Genomic DNA, 27,764 nt, shown 5'->3' on the forward strand with positions numbered 1-27,764 from the left:
GTATCTCTAATTTTCTTGAAAAGATCTCTACTCTTTCCCGTTCTGTTGTTTTCCTCTTTTTCTTTGCATTGATCACTGAGGAAGGCTTTCTTGTCTCCTCTTGCTATTCTTTGGAACTCTGTATTCAGATGCTTATATCTTTCTTTTTCTCCGTTGCTTTTCACTTCTCTTCCTTTCACAGCTAATGCCTCCCCAGACAGCCATTTTGCTTTTTTGCATTTCTTTTCCATGGGGATGGTCTTAATCCCTGTCTCCTGTACAATGTCACGAACGATTCATAGTTCATCAGGCACTCTATCAGATCTAGTCCCTTTAATCCATTTCTCACTTCCACTGTATAATCATAAAGGATTTGATTTAGGTCATACCTGAATGGTCTAGTAGTTTTCCCCACTTTCTGTAATTTAAGTTGAATTTGGCAATAAGGAGTTCATGATCTGAGCCACAGTCAGCTCCTGGTCTTATTTTTGCTGACTGTATAGAGCTTCTCCATCTTTGGCTGCAAAGAATATAATCAACCTGATTTCGGTGTTGACCATCTGGTGATGCCCATGTGTAGAGTCTTCTCTTGTGTTGTTGAAAGACGGTGTTTGCTATGACCAGTGTGTTCTCTTCACAAAACTCTATTAGCCTTTGCCCTGCTTCATTCGGTACACTAAGGCCAAATTTGCCTGTTATTCCATGTGTTTCTTGATTTCCTACTTTTGCATTCCAGTCCTCTATAATGAAAAGGACATCTTTTTTGGGTGTTAGTTCTAAAAGGTCTTGTAGGTCTTCATAGAACTGTTCAACTTCAGCTTCTTCAGTGTTACTGGTTGGGGCATAGGCTTGGATCACCTTGATATTTAATGGTTTGCATTGGAAATGAAGAGAGATCATTCTGTCGTTTTTGAGATTGCAACCAAGTACTGCATTTCAGACTCTTCTGTTGACCATGATGACTAGTGCATTTCTTCTAAGGCGTTCCTGCCCGCAGTAGTAGATATAATGATCATCTGAGTTAAATTCACCCATTCCAGCCCATTTTAGTTCACTGATTCCTAGAATGTTGACATTCACTCTTGCCATCTCCTGTTTGAGCACTTCCAATTTGCCTTGATTCATAGACCTAACATTCCAGGTTCCTATGCAATATTACTCTTTGCAGAGGAAAAACTACCACACAATTGCACTCATCTCACAAGCTAGCAAAGTAATGCTCAAAATTTTTCAAGCCAGGCTTCATCAGTACATGAACTGTGAACTTCCAGATGTTCAAGTTGGTTTTAGAAAAGGCAGAGGAACCAGAGATCAAATTGCCAACATCCGTCGGATAATCAAAATAGTGAGAGTTCCAGAAAAACAAATACTTCTGCTTTATTGACTATGCCAAAGCCTTTGACTGTGTGGATCACAACAAACTGTGAAAAATTCTTCAAGAGATGGGAGTACCAGACCACCTGACCTGCCTCCCGAGAAATCTGTATGCAGATCAAGAAGCAACTGTTAGAACTGGACATGGAACAACAGACTGGTTCCAAACAGGAAAAGGAGTACGTCAAGGCTGAGTACATCATGAGAAATGCTGGACTGGATGAAGCACAAGCTGGAATCAAGACTGCCGGGAGAAATATAAATAACCTCAACTATGCAGATAACACCACCCTTATGGCAAAAAGTGAAGAAGAACTAAAGTGTCTCTTGATGAAAGTGAAAGAGGAGAGTGAAAAATTGGCTTAAAACTCAACATTCAGAAAACTAAGATCATGGCATCTAGTCCCATCACTTCATGGGAAATAGATGGGGAAACAGTGGAAACAGTGAGATACTTTATTTTGGGGGGTCCAAAATCATTGCAGGTTGTGAATGCAGCCATGTAATTAAAAGACCTTTACTCCCTGGAACAAAAGTTATGACCAACCTAGACAGCATATTAAAAAGCAGAGATATTACTTTGCCAAAAAAGGTCTGTCTAGTCAAGGTTATGGTTTTTCCAGTAGTCATGTATGGATGTGACAGTTGGACTATAAAGAAAGCTGAGAGCCAAAGAATTGATGCTTTTGAACTGTGGTGTTGGAGAAGACTCTTCAGAGCCCCTTGGACTGCAAGGAGATCCAGCCAGACCATCCTAAAGGAGATCAGTCCTGCGTGTTCGTTGGAAGGACTGATGTTGAAGCTGAAACTCCAATACTTTGGCCACCTGATGCGAAGAGCATTTGAAAAGACCCTGATGCTGGGAAAGATTGAAGGCAGAAGGAGATGGGGACGACAGAGGATAAGATGGTTGGATGGCATCACCGAGTCAATGGACAGGAGTTTGAGTGAAGTTTGGGAGTTAGTGATGGACAAGGAAGCCAGGTATGCTGCCATCCATGAGGTCGCAAAGAGTCAGACACTACTGAACAACTGAACAGAATCATAAAGTAAAATAATGCAGGAAGCTGGGTAATGAAATTCACCATATATTTTATGTATCAAAGTTGGTTGATGGATACATGGTGTGGGGGTTTTGAAAATGGTCACTATAAAAAAATTTTTAAATAAAAGAAATAAAAGAAACTTTTAATCAAAATTTATTCCTTTGTAATCCTCTGAAAGTGGTCAGTCTCTCAGGAATTTAAGCATCTGAAAAATATATATATTTCTTGAAGAAAAGGTAAAGGAAAGGAAATAAAAGAAAAAAAATTTACATACCTGACAAGATAGATGGAGAAGGCAATGGCACCCCACTCCAGTACTCTTGCCTGGAAAGCCCCATGGGTGGAGGAGCCTGGTGGGCTACAGTCCATGGAGTCGCTAAGAGTCGGACATGACTGAGTGACTTCACTTTCACTTTTCACTTTCATGCATTGGAGAAGGAAATGGCAACCCACTCCAGTGTTCTCGCCTGGAGAATCCCAGGGACGGCGGAGCCTGGTGGGCTGCCATCTGTGGGGTTGCACAAAGTTGGACATGACTGAAGCGACTTAGCAGCAGCAGCAGACAAGATAGAGGAAGACAGAAAAACACTAGGCAATTTCCTAACATTATTGAAAAATTTGGGAAAGTGACAAGAATCTTCTGTAATACACTCTATCTTTTTTAATGTTCTTATATTTATATTTCCACGTTAAAGAGTAGTGACATCTAAGAAGTATATCCTCACTATTTACTTAAGTATGTTATTAGTCTTTAAGCTTGGTTTAGGCTACCTTACAATGTTTTTTTAAAAAAGTAATTTGTTTAATAGATATAGAATTTGCAAATTCTTCCATCACTAGAGATCAGCATTGCATGGAATTCTTTTTCTTGGCCACCCACATGTGATTCTAGTTCTCTGACCAGGTATCAAACTCGAACCGCCTGCAATGGAAACATGGAGTACTAACCACTGGACATCCAGTGAAGTTCGCTGTATGAAATTTTATTATTAGCTTGATGCAAAAATAACTGCTGTTTTGCATTGCTGAAATTTGCTGAGTGATATTGGAATACATTCTTAAATAAATGTGGTTACGTTATATGTCATTTTAATGAGTATGTTTCTTTATTGTTTTTTTGCTAATGACATTATTTGCAGTTTATTTTGTATGAGTATTCCTCCCACTTTTATGCAACTTTTGTGCCATTCTGTTTATAATAGAGCACTGGGTTATAGTTTAAAATGTTTATGTATGTATTTTAGACTATGGAAATGATGTTAGACAAATAGCTAATTCGAATGATTTTTTTATTAGAGTTCAAAATGGGTCATAAAGCAGTGGAGACAACTTGCAATATCAACAATGCATTTGATCCAGGAACTGCTAAAAACATACAGTGCCGTGGTGGTTCAAGAAGTTTTGGGAAGGAGACAAGAGTCTTGAAGATGAGGAGCACAGAGGCTGGCCTTTGGAAGTTAACAATGACCAAATGAGAGGGTCATCGAAACTGATCCTCTTACAAGTACACAAGAAGTTGCCAAAGAACTTAACGTCACCATTCTATGGTTATTCGGCATTTGAAGCAAATTGGAAAGGTGAAAAAGCTTAATAAGTGGCTGCCTTGTGAACTGACTGCAAATCAAAAAAAAAAATTCATTGTTTTGAAGTGTCATCTTTTCTTATTCTGCACAACAATGAACCATTTCTTGATCGGATTGTGACATGTGACAAAAAGTGGATTTTATGTGACAACCAGTGATTACCAAGTTGCTAGACCAAGAAGAAGCTCCAAAGCACTTCCGAAAGCCAAACTTGCACCAAAAAACGGTCACGGTCACTGTTTTGTGGTCTGCTGCCGCTCTGATCCACCACAGCTTTCTGAATCCCGGCGAAACCATTACATCTGAGAAGTATGCTCAGCAAATCGATAAGATGCACCAAAAACTGCAGCATCTGTAGTTTGGTCAACATTGGTCAACAGAAAGGGCCCAATTCTTCTCCATGACAGTGCCTGACCACACGTTGCACAGCCAACACTTCAAAAGTTGAACAAATTGGGCTACGAAGTTTTGTCTTATCTGCCCTATTCAGCTGACCTCTCATCAGCTGATATCACTTCTTCAAGCATCTCAATAACTTTTCCCAGGGAAAATGCCTCCACAACCAGCAGGAGGCAGAAAATGGTTTCCAAGAGTGCATAGAACGAAGCACAGATTTTTATACTACAGGAAAAAACAAACTTATTTCTCATTGGCAAAACTGTGTTGAGTGTAATGGTTCTTATTTTGATTAATAAAGATGTGTTTGAGCCTGAGTATGATTTACAATTCAAGATCTGAAATCCCCAAATTACATTTGCACCAGTCTAATATTATGTCGCAAAGAGTCGTACACAATTGAGCGACTGAACTGACCTGAATATTATGTTACAGAAACAGAGGAACAATTAAACTCAGTGTGTATGTGTACATGGGCTCGTGTGTATCTGCTGCTGCTGCTGCTGCTAAGTCACTTCAGTCGTGTCCGACTCTGTGCGACCCCATAGATGGCAGCCCACCAGGCTCCCCTGTCCCTGGGATTCTCCAGACAAGAACACTGGAGTGGGTTGCCATTTCCTTCTCCAATGCATGAAAGTGAAAAGCGAAAGTGAAGTCGCTCAGTCATGTCCGACTCTTAGAGACCCCATGGACTGCAGCCTCCCAGGCTCCTCCATCCATGGGACTTTCCAGGCAAGAGTACTGGAGTGGGGTGCCATTGTGTGTGTATATTGGCTATTTATGTCTTAGTAGCATAAAAGACTGCAACTGGAAACCTATAGAGTCACACACCATGTGCTTATCTCCATGGTAACCATTTCTAAGTTAAATGCACTTCTGAACAATGGTCCCAAAATAGTCTATTACCCATTTTTGTCGATTTCCGTTGTAGTGGTAAAAAAATAATTTTGAAAAACTTTGTTCCATTCTTAACCAACAGAATGAGAGACAACAAACATATACCCAAAACAGCAGAGAAAATATGGTTAAGTGTAATGACAATTTCTATAATAAACTCCAGATTTCATCTGATCTGATTTGCATTTTATGGATTTTATACACTTACTGCTTCTCTTACTACTTTTTGGCTTCCTACATTTGAACCATTTATCCTTTCTGAAATTTCTCTGCCATAAAATGAAAAGGAATGAATGATCTCCCAGGCCTAAATAGGCTCTAAAATGTTATGATTTTCTGATTTTTCTACTCAGTTTGAACCATTAGGAGAACATGAGCCCAAGAAATGAAAACCTAATCAGGCCATCTTTTCCCCTTACTAGGTTAGACAAAGGAGAATTTTTAAACTAATGCAATGACTTAATTGCCATTCCTACAAAACTCAAAAACTTCAGGGTTTTTTTTTTTCTATGAAGTTGGCTACTTCTTATTAGAGTTAGAATATCTTAATTTTCTAAAATGGGGACAGATTTAAAGGGGTTCTTACTTTTGGGGAAATAACTTCTGTAGCTTTACAGATGTCCTTTTACACTTACTCTTCCACACTTCCTCTGCTGGAGTTTCAGAGTCTTTCAAGGGACGAGGAGAGTCTTGATGATTCTCACATGGTCTGGGCCAGAGCCTGTGTTAATGGAAAGAAGTGTAAACAGTAGGAGTTGATGCTACCTTTAGTTCCAGAGAAATGGAAAGCTGGCTCCAGGGGTTTTGGTATCCCTACTACTTCCCCTCCCATCACAATCTCCAGTGACATTAAATTCTCTGTTCTCCAGGATTTAGAGGAAGAGAGAAGAAGCAGGTTTCTTAAACTATTATCCAGACAGCTTTAGGCAGAATTATGACACCACACATTTCCTTTGAAAGTAATTCTTACTTTAAGCCTAACTCTACGAGTAAGTTCCTTTTAAATCATTTCCTGCCTTTGAAGTCCCACATCTTCTCCCACTGCCCTCTTGAATGTTGACTCTCTTTAGTGAAAAGAAACTTCCTCTTTCTCTTATGAGGGAAGATATGTCCCTATAGCACACCCTGGCCAGACCACCAAGATTCTTACCATTATTTTTCCCTCTAAACATAATATGTCCTTTTCTATCTTACCCTTAGCTTGAAGCTGCCTACTGACCTTATCCATGCTAGCAAAGGAAAAAGAGGGACTGGAGAATTTGTATTTACCTTTTGATATAAGTACATTTAAAAAAAAGCTCTTTGCAGTCAGTGTCACTATATTTTTTGGCTAAACTAAAAGATGATGGAGATTTTAAAAGGGTAGATCAACACATGGAATGCATACAAAGGGGATGGTTTTGACAATGGCCTTTTCAGTCTATGAAAGGAATAGCTTTGGCATTGGGCTTTGTGGGTACCACAGGAGATACAAAGACTCCTGAGGGCAAAGTTCATTTTGGTCCCCACAGGTTAGTGGATCTTATGCCTTAAAAGTCCAGCTCTGTCAGCCATTGTCCATGTCAGCCATTGTGGGTCTGGAAACCGCTGTGCTTGCCTTGTCCTGACCCCTTGTCAGACCACCAAATGTCCAGGTTTCACTATCTGAAGGTCTATTTGGCTGAAAACTTAATCTTGGGTTATGATGTTTCAAGGGGCTTGAAAGATAATTTAGTATTTCCCTCATTTTCTCTCTTCTGCTATAGAATCTGAGCCAAGGAAACGTATCACTCTAATACCTTGTGCGTTGTATATAACAACTAATATAAAGAGTACATCATGTGAAATATCGGGCTGGATGAAGCACAAGCTGGAATCAAGATTGCCACGAGAAATATCAATAACCTCAGATACATAGATGATACCACCCTTATGGCAGAAAGTGAAGAGGAACTCAAAAGCCTCTTGATGAAAGTGAAAGAGGAGAGTGAAAACGCTGGCTTAAGACTCAACATTCAGAAAACGAAGATCATGGCATCTGGGCCCATCACTTCATGGCAAATAGATGGGGAAACAAAGGAAAGAGTGGCTGACTTTATTTTTTTGAGCTGCAGATGGTGACTGCAGCCATGAAATTAAAAGATGCTTACTACTTGGAAGAAAAGCTATGGCAAACCTAGAGAGCATGTTAAAGAGCAGACACATTATTTTGCTGACAAAGGTGCATCTTGTTAAGGCTACGGTTTTTCCAGTAGTCATGTATGGATGTGAGAGTTGGACTATAAAGAAAGCTTTTGGACTATAAAGAACTGACAGTTTTGATCACTGAGAAAGGCTTTCTTATCTCTCGTGACTATTCTTTGGAACTCTGCATTCAGATGCTTATATCTTTCCTTTTCTCCTTTGCATTTCGCTTCTCTTCTTTTCACAGCTATTTGTAAGGCCTCCTCAGACAGGCATTTTGCTTTTTTGCATTTCTTTTTCCTGGGGATGGTCTTCATCACTGTTTCATGTACAATGTCACGGACCTCCATTCATTGTTCATCAGATACTCTGTCTATCAGATCTAGTCCCTTAAATCTATTTCTCACTTCCACTGTATAATCATAAGGGATTTGATTTAGGTCATACCTGAATGGTCTAGTGGTTTTCCCCACTTTCTACAATTTAAGTATGAATTTGAAAATAAGGAGTTCATGATCTGAGCCACAGTTGGCTCTCAGTCTTGTTTTTGCTGACTGTATAGAGCTTCTCCATCTTTGGCTGCAAAGAATATAATCAATCTGATTTCAGTGTTGACCATCGGTGATGTCCTTGTGTAGAGTCTTCTCTTGTGTTCTTGGATGAGGGTGTTTGCTATGATCAGTGTGTTCCCTTGGCAAAACTCTATCAGCCTTTGCCCTGCTTCATTCTGTACTGCAAGGCCAAATTTGCCTGTTATTCCAGGTGTTTCCTGACCTCTTACTTTTGCATTCCAGTCCCCTATAATGAAAAGGACATCTTTTTAGAGATACCAACGGTACATTTCATGCAAAGATGGGCTCAATAAAAAACAGAATGGCATGGACCTGACAGAAGCAGAAGATATTAAGAAGAGGTGGCAAGAATACACAGAACTGTACAACAAAAAGCTTCACGACTCAGTTAATTACAATGGTGTGATCACTTACCTAGAGCCAGACAGCCTGGAATGTGAAGTCAAGTGGCCTTAGGAAGCATCACTATGAACAAAGCTAGTGGAGGTGATGGAATTCCAGTTGAGCTATTTCAAATCCTAAAAGATGCTGTGAAAGTGCTGCACTCAATAAGTCAGCAAATTTGGAAAACTCATCAGTGGCTGCAGGACTGGAAAAGGTCAGTTTTCATTCCAATCCCAAAGAAAGGCAATGCCAAAGAATGCTCAAACTACCACACAGTTGCACTCATCTCACATGCTAGTAAAGTAATGCTCAAAATTCTCCAAGGCAAGCTTCAGCAATACATGAACCAGGAACTTCCAGATGTTCAAGCTGGTTTTCGAAAAGGCAGAGGAACCAGAGATCAAATTGCCAATATCCGCTGGATCATCGAAAAAGCAAGAGATTTCCAGAAAATCATCTATTTCTGCTTTATTGATTATGCCAAAGCCATTGACTGTGTGGATCACTATAAATTGTGGAAAATTCTAAAAGAGATGGGAATCCCAGACCACCTGACCTGCCTCTTGAGAAACCTATATGCAGGTTAGGAAGCGACAGTTAGAACTGGACATGGAACAACAGACTGGTTCCAAATAGGTAAAGGAGTACGTCAAGGCTGTATATTGTCGCCCTGCTTATTTAACTTATATGCAGAGTACAGCATGAGAAACACTAGGCTGAAGGAAGCACAACCTAGAATCAAGATTGTTGGGAGAAATATCAATAATCTCAGATATGCAGATGACACCACCCTAAAGGCAGAAAGTGAAGAGGAATTCAAAAGCCTCTTGATGAAAGTGAAAGAGGAGAGTGAAAAAGCTGGCTTAAAGCTCAACATTCAGAAAACTAAGATCATGGCATCTAGTCCCATCACTTCATGGCAATTAGATGGGGAAACAGTGGAAACAGTTGCTGACTTTATCTTTTGGGGCTCCAAAATCACTGCAGATGGTGATTGCAGCCATGAAATTAAAAGACGCTTACTCCTTGGAAGGAAAGTTATGACCAACCTAGGTAGCATATTGAAAAGCAGAGACATGGCTTTGCCACAAAGGTCTCGTCAAGGCTATGGTTTCTCCAGTAGTCATGTATGCATGTGAGAGAGTTGGACTATAAAAGCATGGTGAGCACCGAAGAATTGACGCTTTTGAACTGTGGTGTTGGAGAAGACTCTTGAGAGTCCCTTGGACTGCAAGGAGATCCAACCAGTCCATCCTAAAGGAGATCAGTCCTGGGTGTTCTTTGGAAGGTCTGATATTGAAGCTGAAACTCCAATATTTGGCCACCTGATGTGAAGAGCTGACTCATTGGAAAAGACTCTGATGCTGGGAAAGATTGAAGGCAGGAGGAGAAGGGAATGATAGTTGGATGGCATCACCAGCTTGATGGACATGAGTTTGAGCAAAAAGGAGTTGGTGATGGAGAGGAAAGCCTGGCATGCTGCAGTCCATAGGGTCAGAAAGAGTCAGACATGACTGAGCAACTGAAGTGAACACCTTAAGTACCAAGAGCTTAGGTGTTACCCATATCTCATTAAGCTGTTGATCTACTTGTTTTCATTATAGGGCCTACTTTGCCTGCTGCTGCTGCTGCTAAGTCGCTTCAATCATGTCCAACTCTGTGCGACCCCAGAGACGGCAGCCCACCAGGCTCTTCTGTCCCTGGGATTCTCCAGGCAAGAACACTGGAGTGGGTTGCCATTTCCTTCTCCAGTGCATGAGAGTGAACAATGAAAGTGAAGTTGCTCAGTCATGTCCAACTTCGCGATCCCATGGACTACAGCCCACCAGGCTCCTCCGTCCATGGGATTTTCCAAGCAAGAGTACTGGAGTGGGGTGCCATTGCCTTCTCCCTACTTTGCCTAAAAAGGCCTATTTTGTCATTCTCAAAAGCTAATAGAAGACCAAGAACTTCTGCAAAAGCCCCAGCTAGCAAGAGATACATGCAGGAGATTTTAGTTAAGACCTGTTTTCTTTCATTGACATGGAATTGCTTAGAATTTTCTTGATGCGGATGTTCTGTAACTCTTGTGACTATTTCCTACTATGAGAATTTAAGTTGTATCTAGTCTATTTTGTTATAAATAGTATCCTTGTGCACAATTTTTTTTAAAATCTAGGATTTTTTTCCTTAGGGAATACATCTGGGAGCAGAATATATGAGTGTGAAGGATAAATCTACCATATGACCCAGCAGTCCCACTACTGGGCATATACCCTGAGAGAACCACAATTCTGAAAGACCGTGTACCCGTGTTCACTGCAGCGCTATGAACAGTAGCCAGGACATGGGAGCGACCTGGATGTCCATCAACAGATGAATGCTTAAAGAAGATGTGTTACCTATACACAATGGAATATTAGCTATAAAAAGGCATGAATCTGAGTCAGTGCTAGTGAGGTGGATGAACCTAGAGCCTGTCATACAGAACGAAGTAAGTCAGAAAGAGAAACAAATATTGTGTATTGAAGCATGCATACGGAGTCAGGAAAAATGGTATTGATGAGCCTATTTGCAGGGATGAAATAGAGACGCAGAAGTACAGAATGGACTTGTGGACACAGTAGGGCAAGGAGAGAGTGGGACGAATGGGGAAAGTAGCATCAACGTATTAGTATATACCCTGTGCACATACGCTCAGTCATGTCTGACTCTTTACCACCCTAGAGACTATAGCCCATCATGTGTAAAACAGATAGCCAGTGAGAGGCTGCTATATAACACAACTTGGTGCTCTGTGATCACCTAGAGGGGAGGGGTGAGGAGAGGGGAGGGAGGCTCACGAGGGAGGGGATATATGCATAATTATGGCTGATTTGCATTGTTGTATGGCAGAAACCAACACAACATTGTAAAGCAATTTTCCTTCAATTAAAAAAAAATACAGAAAGGAATACACCAAGAAAGAAGCCTTTATTATATTTCAAAAAATCAAATAATGATCCTTGATATAGAAAAAAAGAGTATATGAATGTGTGTTCATATTTAGAAGGCATGGATATTTTGAATGTTCTTTATACATATGTCAAAATTAATCTTCAAAAGGCTCACAGCACTACATGAAAGTGCACTTTTTACTACAAGAGCAGTTTAAACTTATTTTTTCTTGTTTTCCAAAGTATGGAGTCTTGCTGCTCTAAATTTTAAAGACTTCTTTTCTCTCCCACATTGTAAATTCATGGGGAAAATACAGTTTGGATTTTGTATGTTATAGAGAGAAAAATGCACTTGATACCACAAACAATATAAAATTATAAAGATTAACATTTCTCTATTTTATTACAGCATTTTTTTCTTACAATAGATCTTAGGCTTAACTTAAAATTTAATAAAAATTAAATGAAGAGTATATTAATCAAGCTTATCAATATAATAATATCCCCAAAGCTACAGCCAGTACTGACAGCAAAAATGCTCTTCTATGCTTCCTTGGAAACAGAAAAATGAGAAACTTTTCTTAGACTGAATCAATCAAAATGATTTTGTAATTTTTCTTTTGTCAACTAGTGCAAATACCTAGCAAAAATTTAATATTAGTTGAAAAAAGTTTTAATAAATGTAACACTAGGATTCTGAAAATTATCTGACTTTTTAAAATTGTTTTTGCTTACACCTATAAGCCAGTCAATCTTAAAGGAAATCAACCCGGAATACTCATTAGGACTGATGCTGAAGCTGAATTTCCAGTACTTTGGACACCTGATGCAAAAAGCCGATACATTGGAAAAGACCCTGATGCTGGAAAAGATTGAAGGCAGAAGAAGAAAAGGGTGATAGAGGGTGAGATGGTTGGATGGCATCACCGATTAAATGGAAATAAACTTGGGCAAACTCTGGGAGGTGGTGAGGGAAGCCTGAGGAACTCAGGGAAGCCTGGCACGCTGCAGTCTATGGTGTCACAAAGAGTTGGACACCATTCAGTGAGTGAAAGATGACAATAATACATCAGTTAGAGAGTTTTTTACATAATCAAGTTCCCATAGTCAAAGTTGCCTGAGACCAAAATATATGAAATGAGCACTGGATGAGTACCAGTCTTCAAAGAATTGTGAATCACCTAGAAGAAAAAAATGTTTGTTCAGTAGGTGGCTTATCTTTCTCTTTTTCAACCCAGTGACTCAGTACAATGAACTCACTGGCTGCACTCTTCATTTGCTTTTCAAAGAAATCAAGATTTAGGAAGCCCGACTCATGCAATGGTGTATCACATGCTATTAGCTCAGCTTCAGTTTGATAGAGAGATATGTATTCAACTGAGCTTAATTAGTTTGACCACTTGGTTTGGCTATTGCTAAGCATGTTACTTTGATATTTATTCTTACAGTCTCCTCTTATAAAAATGTTTCTAAAAATTACCATCAAGCACCATGAAAACAGTTAACTCCCATTAAAAATTCTGTTTATAAGCCCAATTCCTTTCTGAAGGAACAATAAATAGTTGTCTTCTAAAAATAATTCAAAATGATCTCTTTCAAGAGTTTCCAATTATTTATGGTTTATGCTATCATTATATAAATAATTCTAGTTTAATTATAGATACATTAAAACCCTTTACAGTCAAGTTTGGGAAAATGTTAAGTGTCAAAGCTGGATAATGAATATATAGGAGGCCTTTATACTCTTTATCCTTTTTATGTTTGAAACAATTTGTAATATAAAGTTAAAATTTTAAAAATCTTACAATAAAGGTAGCGACACCACTTGAAATAAGAGATATAAAAGAAAAAGAAATCTTTCACATAAATTAAATTTAACTGTTCCCCATGGAGATAAAAAAAAATCCCTTAATCCTAATTTTTGTTATCTTTTTTGAAATGATCTTATTCCACAAAGAATTTGAGGCAGCTCACTTAACTCCGATAATTGTAGTTAAGTCCATTATTTTGTGTCAAACACTTGATGTTAAATGATGGTGGTGGTATTTACTATATATTTACTTTTTTGCCTACCTGAAAAAGCAATAGCAGTGTGGAACATAGGCATATTTTACACTGCAAAGAGGGAATTTGCCACTGGGCATTGAGGTCAAGAGAGGGGACATTTCATTAATAAGAGTATATTGTCAGCATTCAAAAACATATAAATGTCTAGTTATTTGAAAACTTAACTAATACTGGATTTTGTTGGAATTTATTGTTTTCTCCATTTTTGTGATCCTTTCTTATATTCTATGTCCTTTTCTTCGTCATGTTAAATTTTACTTCTTATTAATCCAGTGTGAATAGAGTGTACCAGTGACAGATTTCCAAATGTGCTGCTTTATACAAAGCAGCTTTGAAGGCTGAAAAGTTGGCTGGGTTTGCTTTAGCAGCATGCTTCTGAGACTAAATTTACAATTTTTGTGCATTCATTCTGAGGCAGACTGACTACGGCTTATGTAATGTGCAGAAGCCACAGAATCTCTTTAAGACATTATATATTTCATTAAGGAGGCAGCCAATGCTATATTACATATAGCAGTAAGAGAAAGGGCAAAAACTTAGAGCAAAATAGCAGTTTCCTTTGCACCAAGCTATTTAGTCAAGGTATTCAACTGAAAATAAAATCATTTAAGTTTCATGCGTTCAGTTCTTTTTCCTACTTTCTGTTGGAGGTGCCAAAGTCTGGCACCAGAAGGAAGCAGATAAAGAAGGAACTTGAGTAATCCAGCTACAGTGGGATATTTAGTCCTGATAAGGATGTTGATTACAAAGTCTACACTTTCATCCTGTGGAAAGATTACCATAGAGTCAGTTGTTATGCATTGAACTGATCAGGAAAGAGACACTTTACATTCTGAATGCTGGTCTGAACATTTGTTTTTCAATATTTATGTCAGGTTAAACCTGGACATTTAACACACGATTACTTTGGGTATACAACTGCTCCTCCTGTAGCTTTTTGGATGGACTCATTACAGTCCAGGATAGTTCTGAATCTTTGGTCTGTGGGCCTTACATAGGTTTTAGTGAGACTGTAAGTTCTTTAAAATTGCATTAAAATTTTCTATATTTTTATGGACAGGATGCCTAGTTTTGTTAGATTTATATAGCATCCATGATCCAAAGCTAATTAGGAACCTTAATTAGAATCAAGAATTAATTTGGCCTATAAAGACCAAAATGTAAGGAAAAAAAAATGATTTCAGCTTTATTTTTGTTCTGCTTCAGCTCCTTGGAGGAAATGAATAAAGACGAGTTAGCTTCATTCCGTTCTTCTGATTCAAGTCATGAGCTTTAAGTCTGTCACACCCTTTCTTAAAACAAGAGAGTGAGCTACACTAACTTTCTTATTTCCAGAACTGGTTGACTAGCAATGTCCCCTTCTGGTGTTTGGAAGCACTATAGTTTGTAATCTAGCGGTTGCAGTTTTAGCTAATATATTAGATAACAGAATGACTACCATTTTTAAGCTAATATATTAGATAACATAAATATTTTCTATTTATAGCTATTTATAAATACTTTCAACTTACAAAGGTCAAACTATTCTATAATTAAAACCTGACACTAGAAAGTATTTACACATACGTATGCATATGCTAATGTTTGTTTTAACATTCTCCTATATTGTAAATGTAGAATCTATGACGTGAAATAAGTAAACAAAATTTGATACCAGCTGTGAAACATGGCTTTCTTCTTTTCACAAACTGAAAGTTAATTGTTCATCCTGTTATTTCAAGTGTAGCACAAATAAAGACCACTGGGAATGGGAGAAATACACAAAGTGTGGAAAATTTAAATAAATTCTGATTCTAAAGTTTGGTTGGGAAAAGAGTAATCAATTGAAGTAATTAGAAATAATGGAAGAAACGGGAAAAATGTACCATACAAATAATCTAGGTAGGACAATGAATGTTCATAGCTTTAAAGCAAGGAAACAGTAGCAGCTTAGTTTGTATGATGGTGGTTAAGTAACATTGGATTTGAATTTAAATGGGTATAGAAAGTTGAATTTAAGCATCAGTGAACACTTGACTTATTGTAAATATTTAGACTTCAGTGATGTTTTAGTAGGGGAAAATCATCTTATAATGAGTTTATAATATTTAGCATAATGTATATTTTATAAGAAAAAATTTAATGTCCCTAACATTTGCACACGATCAACACTTAGAAGCTCAATGATTATGCTGTGTGTCTAACATGAAATAGAGGAACTGTCTTTTTCAGAAATTATTACTTTGAAATAAGAATTTGTCAAACAAAGCAATGCTAATCAATTGGACAAGTTTTTAAATTTTTTTGGTTGAGTCTTAAAACACAGTTAGCTATATTATTCTATAACCACTACTCTCAATTCCTTTGCCACTTTTTCTCTCCATAGCACTCACCTAAAAACAGAAAAATCTACAGCTCTTCATCCCTTTTGTGCCACGTACCAATGCAGAAAATCATACATCTGGGCAGGCTGGGACAATAATAATAATCACCATAGTGGTAGTAACAAGAAACATTTATATTCACTGAATTACACAAGGTACAGTCCTAAAAATTATTCCAAACATTCCTCAAACAATCTAGTAAGTATAATAATCTTCATTTAAGGTGAAAAATTGAGGTTCACAGTGCTTTAGTCACATGTCAAAGAACCACTGTGAGTGCAAAAACCAGGATTCCAGCTCTGTCAGTCTGATCCCAGAACCTAGGCTTTTTTTCTGCTAAACATTCAATATCTGTGACACATGACCTCCCTTTTATGCTGATGAACTACTTCTAATTACTGAGAAAATAGAACATATAAGAAAACTTTCCTATCTTTCCCAAACCAATTCTGCTGACCTACATCAGCGTTTTCATTAAGTGGTTAATAGCCTGAACTTTGCCCCTTACCAGCTGTGGCCTTAGGAGTAACTTCTTCATCTGTTTAATAGGAATAATGAAGTGTTCCTATTTCAGAGTTTGTTATGAAGATGAAGCACATTAATTCATGCAAGACACTGGAGCAGAGCATGACACAATGCAAGTACTCAATAAATGTTATCTAGTATCATTATCTTGGCTTTTCCTGGAACTCCTAGTCAAAATTAGTTTGTCTGTTTATCATCTGATTCCCCTTCATTTCCTTTCTTCCTGTTCTGTCAAGGTTTCTGTACCTTTGATTATCCTTTCTGTCTGTTCTGAGTTATAAATCTCTCCCTCTTTACAGGATAATCTGACAATTTACACTGAAAGTAAACAAAGAACCCTCTCTGGACCCCTCCGGCCTATTGCCCTAGTCTCTGGTTCCCTTCAAACTCCTGTTCAGTCTTCTTTGCTGACTCCACTTAACTGTATTTGATTCCTAAAGTCAGAGTTCTTCAGGGCTTTGAATTAGGCCCTACTTTCCTTTTAAAAATACTCTCTCCAAAATGATCTCATCTATTGCCACGATTCCAAATATCATCCACAGTTTGATGATCCTAAGTTTGTACTTCTAGTCTAGACTTTGTGGAGGTCCAGTTCAGTATGTTCGATATTCTTCCCAATTTTTGTAAACTATTTATCTTTCAGTTCAGTTCAGTTCAGTCACTCAGTCGTGTCCGACTCTTTGCGACCCCATGAATTGCAGCTCGCCAGGCCTCCCTGTCCATCACCAACTCCCAGAGTTCACCCAAACTCATGTGCATCGAGTTGGTGATGCCATCCAGCCATCTCATCCTCTGTCATCCCCTTCTCCTCCTGCCCCCAATCTCTCCAGCATCAGGGTCTTTTCCAATGAGTCAACTCTTCGCATCAGGTGGCCAAAGTTTTGGAGTTTCAGCCTCAGCATCAGTCCTTCCAACAAACACCCAGGACTGGTCTCCTTTAGAATGGACTAGTTGGATCTCCTTGCAGTCCAAGGGACTCTCAAGAGCCCTCTCCAACACCACAGTTCAAAAGCATCAATTCTTCAGTGCTCAGCTTTCTTCACAGTCCAACTCTCACATCCATACATGACTACTGGAAAACCATAGCCTTGACTAGACGGACCTTTGTTGGCAAAGTAATATCTCTGCTTTTTAATATTAGGTTGGTCATAACTTTCCTTCCAAGGATCTTTAGGGTAGATTAAATGTAAAAATATAATCTGGAAGTTGGGTATCATCAGAAGCTTAACCTGTAGTTTAACTCAAGCTTTGTTTTACCATTGTTTTTTGCCAATTTTACATGTAGCATTCTAGAATTTTAAAATACTTAAGACCAAACCCCAAACATCAACCAGTAAGTGTGTGTATACACTGATATGTCATCTACTATTTAAGTATGTCTAGGCACAATACATTTCTAAAACAAAAAACTCACAAGTCCTTTGTATTGCAAAAAGAACCAAGAAGAATTAAAACCAATCATAAACAGAAATTATTCATTACATTAGAGCTTTTCCACAGAAAGAATCTCAAGTTCTTTGAGTGATTTTAAAAGGAAATATAGTTTGCAGAGCAGAAGCAAACAAACATGTGTGAAGTGCATTAACAAGATCTCGCAGGCTGTAAGATGAATTTAATTGGATGTGAATAGTCAAGATCAAGGCTGTAATTAATTTTTCATTGTTTTCTTTTTGAACTTTTTGGATCAGTTCTATTTTGGGCATGTCTTCTGTTGACTACTGGAGACATCTTCTGTTTCATTTAGACGTCTCTTGGTTACTCCTTTGCAATACCAAGTTGCAATCTGTGGCTAAGTCCTAACTTCTTATTCACTTACTATAGATACTGGGATACTGTTGCTGCATCTTTTCCCGTTCACTTTCTCAATCATTTTTAGTTGTGTAATTTTCATACCTTTATGGTCTTTGAATACGTAGGAGAACACAACTTGAAGTATTGATTTAGCATGTATCTTACTGTCTGTCCTTTTTATGACCACAGTTACACTACAGTGAAATCTACTGTCCTTTTCAAAGTTCTTCACCCAAAGTTGGTTCTTCTGTCTACTGTATGGTCCAAGTATATGCAATCTTCAGAACAGCTTAAAAAAGTAAAATTTCCTTGCAAAACTCCATTCATTTCTTGTTTACATATGCCTAATCTTTCCCCACAGCCTGACCCATTTTTTACTTGCTGGTCTTCTCCACCGACAGCGCTGTGCTCAGGCCCTGCTCATGCTTCCCGAGACCCGGGCCATCCCGGAAGCCGTACTTCTGCACGATTTTATGTGCTACCGTGCCCTCCATGTTGGCAAGGAAGGAGTTGCCAGGGTCGGTTGGGGATCGGGGTCTGTCTTGTTCCTCGTAAACTGGAGGAGGGATAGCAGCTTTGGAAGACTGTGAGCGAGGTCGTGAATCCTCTTCATAAGGGAAGTCTTGGGGTAACTCTTTGTCCTTCTCCACAAGAGACGTGGGAGGTGCAACGGCAACTCCGCCCATACGTCTTTTTCTCCTCTCTCGCTCATAATCTTCATCTTCATCAGAATCTGGAGCGGGTCGCCTGGAAAACCCACTAGCTTCATGTCTTGTCTTTACGCTTCTTTTCTCTCTCTTCTATTTCCTTCTGTCTTTCCAGCTCCCGCTGCCTCTGTCGCTCCTCTCTTTGGCGCTTCACTACTTTCTCATAATCGTTAGGAAACATGGGATCATATTCATCAGCTAAGGGGATCAAAACTTCTCCTGCAGAAAACCCAGTGGGAACAGGGTTCTTGAGGCCTGCAGCCACGTGCGGTGGAGTGTCCACGATCTGCCGCTCATCTGAAGAGCCGCCTTGCTTTAGGTCAATTACTGGAGCAAGGACTGTACTTTGTTTTGTTCTCTGGCTCTTGGCCTGAGTGAGAGCTGCTTTCTTCACCTGGAGCTGAGACTGCAGGAGTTTGAAGTTTTTGGACCAGCCTTCTGTTTTTGAGTCACTGGTCTCCACTCCCAGGTCATCGTACAGGGACATCTCAGTTCAGTGCCAGCCCGACGCAACGCTGACACCGTGGGCCTATAAGTAGGATTTTATAACTGAATCATTGTAAAATATATTTGTGGGTCACAAAATATAATTCTATTATGAATTCTTCTATAAAGCCAAATTTATTCCTCTTCCAATTTATATATTTTCCAGTTTGGGTTTTCAAATGTTTACTTTCCTTACAGTGGCTACTTTTATACTTCTATCAAGAAAAAATAATTTTCAAAACACAGTTCTGTAACTTCTAGTCAGATTTATTGAGATATACTTTACATATAGTAAAATTCACACTTTTTAAGGCCTATTGGTCTATGCTAGCTAAATTTCTATGATTACTGCAAATAAAAAGCTATCATCTACTTTCTAAATCTCTCTGAAGCCTTATGTTCTAGGGACAAATAGCAAAAATCTAACTGAAGTGAAACAATTTGAAAATCTTTAGTACCAAAGGAATTGTGAAGACTATGCTTTATATGATGAGGGAAATAAAATCTTCAATCAAGCTTTTTAAAACTTATCTCATCTTTTCTAAGTTTCCAAATCAGTTTTTAAAATTTCTGCTTTTCCAGAAAATAATAGGAAGAAAAAAATCTACACGATGGGCAATTTTTATAATAATTTTATAGGCTGATTCACATAGTATGACATATTTTCAAAGACTGAAATACTGAGAAGAAATATAAAAGGACATATACTAATTATCCTAGCCATAAAATCATATATGCATAGGAAAATACAGGATTATTACCTTAGCACTTACAATAAACTTTATATTATGCGTGAGCTCAGTCACTTCTGTGATGTCTGACTCTTTGCGACCCTATAGACTGTAGCCCACCAGGCTCCTCTGTCCATGGGTTTCTCCAGGCAAGAATACTGGAGTGAGTTGTGGGGTCCTCCTCCAGGGGATATTCCTCATCCAGGCATCAAACCCAAGTTTCTTGCATCACAGGCAGATTCTTCACTGCTGAGCCACCGAGGAAGCCCACTTCGCACTACACATATGGGTAAACTTCAAAAGGGTTGGCTCAGTAACAAAATTCTTTTTGATGCAAAATGTAGAGACATGCAAGAATTATGAATACTTCACTTACACCTAATATAAATATTCTATTCAATCTAGGACCAGTATGTCTAAAAGTTAGTTATAATAAAAATTCAATAATGAGAATAGAATCTACAGAGCTCTCCCTCTATCTGGTGCTTCTAAGTTACAAGCAGCAAGTGTTCAAGTTCACATGGAATCCTGATAGTGGCTTTTCTAAATAACAGTTGTGTTCAAATTTCAATGTGGCACCACTTTATTGTTCTCTCTAGACAGCACTTTTGAAAAACTAGAAAATGATATAACCTTTCTACATAGGATTCTAATTCTGTCTGGTTAAATTTGCCTTTGGTCCCTGAAAAAAGCACATCTTTACTCCCCACCCCGCTCCCTATACCCTCTCCTTCCCAGGTATGCCCTCACTATCTCAGGTTCCAGACTCTTACCTTTTCTAAATTAATATTTAAACTATCAAGTTGGAATGCAACCAGATAAATTAAATCCCCCAATATGCTAATAACTAATACTAGCTCAATAGGTGATCTCTCTGAGGTGTTTCTATTAAAAAACTTTCATTCAAGTTAATTTCGTGTACAGGTTTCCAAGCATAATGGCAGGTAGGATTTTTCAGTGAATGTAGGACTCTTTTTCAAAGCTCCTTAAATCAAGTTCAGTCTACTGCCTTGATCTTGTAATATTAAAAAGAAAATTTCTGAAGGAACTCTATATATACTAGATTAAAAATAAATGTTTCAGAATATATTCCTCACAATTTCCTTTCCATAAAGTGTTTTGATCAATCCAATGACACTTACTTTTGTAATGTCGTTTACTGAAGGTGGCAGAATATTTTGTCAGTTACTTAGAAATTAATACATCAAACGAAATTAAGGCGAAAAAATCCATCAAAACAGCTTGACTCCTCTTTGCTGCAGTTCCTCACCCAAGGCAATGACATAAGTCCCTGGTTTTGCTCACTTTTGGCATCAGAGGGGGCAGCCTTCAGGTGTGACTGGGAGGTGTTTGATCAGGAAAAAAAGAAAAAGAAAAAAAAAGATGGAAAAGCAGAATGTTGCCAAGAAGGGGTGGGATTTGGGGTGGAGGCCAGAAAAAAAATAGGAAAGTTCCTTCATGCCCTTGAAGAAACATTTAGTTCTGCCTCCCTCAGGCCAGGGCCTCTTCTGTAGACGTCTTCTCCGAAGGGGTAATCCCGTCCACAAATGTCAGATTCTGATTATCTGAGAAACTTGAGCCCGCCCGCACTTCCGACCCTCTCTCTCCTGAACTGCCTTGAAGCGGGGGAGATAGGCAGGAAAGGGGAGGAAGGGAGAGGCGAAGGCCGCCTCGCAGAGCACATCTGCTGCGTTCAGCCGGAGCGTCTGTCAAGCAGTGGGAGGGAAAAGAGCACGGAGCCACCAGCCCACTCTCGGGCGAAACTCGCCAGAAAAAACCCGCCCTGCCCCCGCCCCCTCCCCGCGGGCTTCTGCTGGTTTCTTTAGGGAGGCGGTGGAGAGGCAACTTTTGGAAACTTGAAAGGGGAGGGGTGTGTGTTGGCCAGAAAAACGTAACCTCATCAGGTCGGGCTTAGGCTCCCCGGACAGTGGGCGGGCCAGGCCGGGTTGGGTCGGGTGTGGAGCCGGAGCCGCGTCCCGAGCGGCGGCTGCAGCGAGGCCGGGCGAGGCGGGCCGAGGCTCCCGCCCGCGCGCCCCCACCACTAGGCGCAGTTCCCCGTCCGGCCTCGCGAGGGCGCCGGCGCGGCAGATCAGGTGACCGAGCGCTCGTCCGGGGCTGCGGGGAAACGGCCTCGTTCTCAGCCGCCGGAGACGCCGCCGCCTCCGCCACACCTAGTGGAGGAGCCGGGGAAGGCGGCTCGGTGGTGGGGGCTGGGGCGGAGGGCGCCCGGGGTGGGGACGGAAGGGCGGCGGACCGAAGGCAGGAGGCCGCCGGGGCGCGGGCTGCTGCGGGGAGAGGGACGACGAGGCGTCCGCCGCGGCTCGCTCTGTCCACCCGCACGGGATTGGGGCGCGAGGGCCATGGGCGCGCTCCCCTGAGGCGGAGGTCACGGGCGGGAGGGGAGGAGGCCCGACCGAGGGAGCTGCGGAGGCCGCGGGCCGGTGACTGGGCGCGAGGCCGGCGGCGCCGGCCCCACCATCGCCACCGCCACCACCACCGCCACCGCCACCGCCACCACCACCACCACCACCATGTCGCGCTCCGTGCTGCAGCCTAGTCAGCAGAAGCTGGCGGAGAAGCTCACCATCCTCAACGACCGGGGCGTCGGCATGCTCACCCGCCTCTACAACATCAAGAAGGTGCGCACGGGCCGGCGAGGCCTCGGCGGGGGCGGGATGGAGGGCAGCGGAGGCCTGGGCAGTGGGGGCGGCGGGCGGCGCCCGGGGCAGGAAGCACGGCCTCGCGGCCGCAGGCCCCACCGGGGTCGCCGGGATGCGCCGCGGCCTAATGCGGAGCCCTGGCGTCTCTCCCGCCGGCTCGCGGGCCGGCCAGGGGCGGAGAGGAGCCATTTGCCCGCTCCCAGCACTGGGAACTGGCCGGCCCGGCGCGGGGTGCGGGGCGCCGCCGCCGCTGCCGCCCCCTCCTCGGCGCCCCGGCCCCCGGAACTGGGTCTGCGCGAAAGGGAGGAGGATGGATGAGATCCTAGGAGGGGGATAGGAAAACTTGGGTGTTCCGTAACTGAGATCGAATGGTAGAAATCTGGCGGAGATGGTAGCAGTTTTGGGGTTTTTTTTCCCCTCAGTTCTTTTGGTATGTAAGTGGGAATGTGAGAAGGGAATGGCTCTTCTGGATGAGCCCTACATCTCCTCCACTTGGCCATTTTATTTTGGATTGCCAAATAAAAGCCATTTAAGAGTGTGTTGACGATTTGGAATTATTTCATTTTGAAGGTGGAAAGGAGGTGGGAGTGAGGGTGGAACCAGTTTTCTGCTGAAATGCTTCTGGGTTGTGAGTCACTAGGACAGGAATAACAACCTTCTCTCTTTTCTCTTTACTCCTCCTCATCTTAGTTTTTCCAACCATGTCGATAATACCGAAACATCGTTTCTTAAATTTCTTTACGTTCGGTGTCTATACAAAATAAAAGCTGTGATTGTGTTGCTCTTATGCTGATTTTATGGTTTAGTCTGATCATTTGAGTAACTCTAGCTAATAGGCCCATTGAAAGTCTGTACATGGCTTTCGCAAGATTAAGGAATGCAAGGCTGAGTTGAAGTTAAGAAGAATAGATTGAAAGAGCAAATATTACATTAATTTATTTTAGAAAAGAAAGACCAGAATTCTATTCCTTTTAAGGCAAAGTTAGTAAGTTTTTAGTAATTTGATAAGGAGAAAACTTAAGATTTTTTGATGCAAGCTAGGTCCTGACAGTTTCCAGTGTGTGTTTAATGTTATATCTTCATAATTTTTTTTTGGCTTTTTAATGCATTTTGAATATTTCCTTTTAGTTTAATCGTAGCAGTAGAGTAGTAGCCGTTGTGAATTAGGGCTCTTGAAGAAAAAAATACTTAAAAATTTGTATGATGGAGTTCAATATAAAACTGACCTATTTCAGCCATTTGAAATTCTAGAGAAGACTGTCCTGTTTTAATAGGGACAAATTTTGTGTAGCGATGGCTGTGTTCCATTGGCTTCCCAGAATATGAGGATTTTTTGACTTTAAACCTAGTGCACTCTGGAAAGTAAAATGCCTCTTCACACTTATATTTTGTGTGACAGGAGCTCAGGGTCATTCCAATGAAACCCTTTACATTTACTGAGAAGAGACTTGGTTATAAGTTTATGTAAGTTTGTAATAATTTTAGATAGTATTATTTACAGGTTCATTGACCTGAACTTTTTTGTGAGATGCTCCTTAACTTGGAAATTCGTTCCTATATGATCTTTGTGCAAAACAAAAAAAAAACAAGACATCGCTAAAAGTTACCAGAGGTGTGGTATTGTGGTTAAAGGAAATGGTTATGATGGTTTCCAAAAGAGGAAGTGAGAGTAACATCAAAAGTGATTCGGGTATTTAGGCAAAATTCCTCTTTTTAAAGCATTCGTTACACATTTTTATGTCATGAAAATAGTAGGATTTTACAAATTTCATCTTCATAAATGATCGAAGATTAGACTAGATTCTAAGCGTTCAAACACTTCAGTTCACTGCCTTTTCTTAAAAGCCTATTTTTTCACTTCCTCTTTTGAGAAACTTTAGGCTCTTGCCTTATTGAACTAGTACAATTTAAAGTGAATTGATCAAGTGTCTAATATTTTGAATTATTGAAATGTTATATTTCAGCACTTAACACATTTATAATTTCTTGAGAAATACTTCTACCTTATCTGAGTGATTGTGAGTTCCCACTCAGTGGGGACTGTGTTACTCATTTTTGAATTACCAGTACTTGGGATCTTATGTGGTCCATGAAGCTTTCAGTTAGGACTTGTTGAAAAGGATGAATATATTAGGCATATTATGTATATATGTATATGCAACATATATATGAGTGTGTGTGTGTAATCTTGCTCTAATTTTAATAATAATAGCTTTTGATCTGCCCTCCTCATGTGATTTTATATACAAATACATCAGATGGATTTTGAGTCTTTAAGCCTGTATAGAGCTGTGTATAAAGGCTGGCATATCTTCCTGGCTGGCTGGGATTGAAACATTTGTTCAAAAATCTTGCCCCCAAAAGTGATTAAGATCTGTTTACCATGTGTTTATAAGGTTCCTGCTGTCTACATTTTTATGGCAGTATAAACCCACGTAATCTTTTCAATCTCAATCTCTTATAGTCCTAAAAATAAAAAAAAACCCTTCTACTGCATAATACATGTCTGCCAGTCATTTACCACATTTTCATTAATTCATGTTTTCATTAGATTGTCTATCAGATCTGATTACTGTTTCAACTAAAAGTCTGCAATGGCAATATTTTAGTGAGCATATAGAGTGAAAAATATTTCAGTGACTTAAGTAGCAATAAAATAAGTTACTATAACCAAGAATAAGAGGCTTTAATACTTAGGGGAATGTAACATGGCCCCTGAAAAATATTTTGCTTTTTGAAGTAAAATTTTATCAATTGAGTAATTTTTGATATCTTAATATATACAGGCTGGAGAAGGAAATAGCAACCCACTCCAGTATTCTTGGCTGGGAAATCCCACCAACAAAGGAGCCTTGTGATTATAGTCCATAGGGTCGCAAAAGAGTCGGGACACCACTGAGTGATTAAACAACGAACAAATATGTACAGGTTATGAAAAATTTAAGAATTTGTAATCAAATCAGAGATTTAAGATGTGAAGGAGGATTTTAGGGGAAAAAGGTGAAGGTGGTAGGTAGTTTTACATTTAAATTTATTTATTTCATAATGTCTTAAATTTTTTAAAAATTAAAAATGTCTTCCCTTTTCTGGAGCTAATACTACTACCCACTTATATAGTGACTTTTAACATTTCAGCCTACTTGTATATCACTCATTGTAACATGGCAGGGCAGTGTGGTAGAAGTAAAGAGTATCAAGCCAGAAGTTAGGAGACCTGCCTTCCAGTCTTCAGTATGTCACTGAGAGTTTTGTAATATTGGGTGGGTATCTTGACTTCCCTGAGCTTCATTGTTTTTCATCTGTGAAATGGGGGAAAATTAACTGAAAGGAACACTCAAGTCTGTTCCAACTCTGATTATGTTATCTTTACAAAGTAGAAGTTAAGGCCCATTTTAAACAGTTAACTGAGCTCAGTTTAGTTTTTCTTAATATAGGGTTGGTAATACATGATCTGTCTACTGCACAGGATTGTGAAGATAAAAGATTATAACAATGTGAAAATAGTTTAAAACTTCTATGAATGTAAGATGGTATTTGTTTAGGGCTGTCAGTAACTTTTGGGAGCAACATTTGTTTTTTTCTGAAATTTTACTGCTGTCTAGCAAACACATACACCAAAACTCCAAAAAGGAAGCCTTTTTTAGCTGAGCTTAATTTTGTGTGTGTGTGTATGTTTATTCCTTGTTCATTTTTTCTATTTTTTCCTATGCCATCACCAACATGAACTTGATAATTCTGTACCAAAAAGATCTCAGTTAATACTTTTCATATTTTTCAACTTGTTAAATTACTGCTTCAATTCTAAAGGACAGAAAGGTGAAAATACCTATCCAGCTATTGCAAACTTCTTTTTAATGGAGTGTTTTTATTACAGGCTTTTGCCCATGATTTTGAATAAGTTTATTTTATGAGTAAAGAAGTTAATAGCAGTGTAAAATTGAAAGTCTTTACCTGATATCTGCTTATCTAATGGAGGTAAAAAAATGTATGTGAAGTATGCAGGCAGGGTAAAGAAAGGGGAATCTGCTTTAGTCTTCCCTTTCAATGTTGGATTTCTCTTCATTTAAGGCCCTTATTTTCTGTATGGGTTAATCAGGAGAAGAAAGCATGTTCCAAAGACTGGATTCTGGAAAGTTGTAGAAGTACTGTTAGTACCTATAAAATTTTTTCCCCAGGGAGATTTTCATTATCAAAATCCTTAAACATGTTAAAGCATTGTCTCTCCATCATCTGTATTTAAGTTCTATATATATATAAAACATGTATATATTTATGTAAACAAATCCTTCTACCTCTGTTTGTAACTTTACTTTTCAAGGAAGCTGCTTGTAAAAACGAGTATTTGATAGATAATTCTGTTTCTTGTTATACTGGATGGTAGGCTGAGGAGATAAAGATCACTGAAAACTACTTAGGAAAGAGGCTTATTTTTATTATTTTTAAGTGTCAGTGGTAAATTGTCCACCTTTTGTTTCCCTTGTGGAATTGTTAAATAACTTAAATAATAAATTTTTTAAATGATTACAGAGGAATACTTGTTATTGTCAAAACTCAAATACGACTTCAGAAATTCTCTGCCTGTTCATCTCCCACTTTTAAAAAATGAGCTGTGTATACTTATACAGTTTTTTGTACAAATGCTAACATATGTGCATGTATATTTTATTATATTATGACTAAAATAGATTATTTCCAAAAATAAAGTTGAAGAAGCAGCATGGTACAGTTTACATATAAATAAAATTAGGATTCTTAATCTGTTGCTTGTATATTTATATTTTAAGAAAATTAAAGGGATGGATATATTTAGCTAGCTACATGCAATATGTTGAAAATGAGAAGGCTCAGATGAGAAAGTATTGGTATTGAAAATTTTTGTCTTTACTGGCAAGGGTGATTGAAAATTTAATTTGTATTCTTGTTTGATAATTTACTTGCAGTGTGAGTGTTAAGTAAATTCCAACAATAATTTCAGATCATGTTCAGTAGATATACATTTATATGTTAAAAATAGTTTCATCTCTTTGTTGTTGTTCAGTCGCTAAGTCATGTCTGACTGCAACTCCATGAACTGCAGCATGCCAGACTTCCCTTTTATGTCTTTCTTTAGCAAAAAAGAACATGT

General features: G+C 39.3%; 1 protein-coding gene and 1 pseudogene across 4 annotated transcripts in view; one reads left to right on the top strand and one right to left on the bottom strand.

Moving 5' to 3' along the window:
* Positions 1–11,327: 11,327 nt before the first annotated feature.
* On the bottom strand, positions 11,328–19,285 carry LOC132659196 (splicing factor 45-like; annotated as a pseudogene).
* Positions 19,286–22,112: 2,827 nt separating this feature from the next.
* The window catches only part of NCKAP1 (NCK associated protein 1), a 111,272-nt gene continuing 105,620 nt past the window's right edge, over positions 22,113–27,764 (top strand). For all 4 annotated transcript variants that reach the window (XM_060409664.1, XM_060409665.1, XM_027964768.3 and 1 more), the window contains exon 1: positions 22,113–22,618. In XM_060409664.1, coding sequence (XP_060265647.1) covers positions 22,511–22,618 — 108 coding nt within the window. In that variant the 5' untranslated portion in view covers positions 22,113–22,510. The remainder of the gene's footprint in view (positions 22,619–27,764) is intronic.

The sequence above is a fragment of the Ovis aries genome, chromosome 2 (assembly GCF_016772045.2).
Source record: "Ovis aries strain OAR_USU_Benz2616 breed Rambouillet chromosome 2, ARS-UI_Ramb_v3.0, whole genome shotgun sequence".
NCBI lineage: Eukaryota > Metazoa > Chordata > Mammalia > Artiodactyla > Bovidae > Ovis > Ovis aries.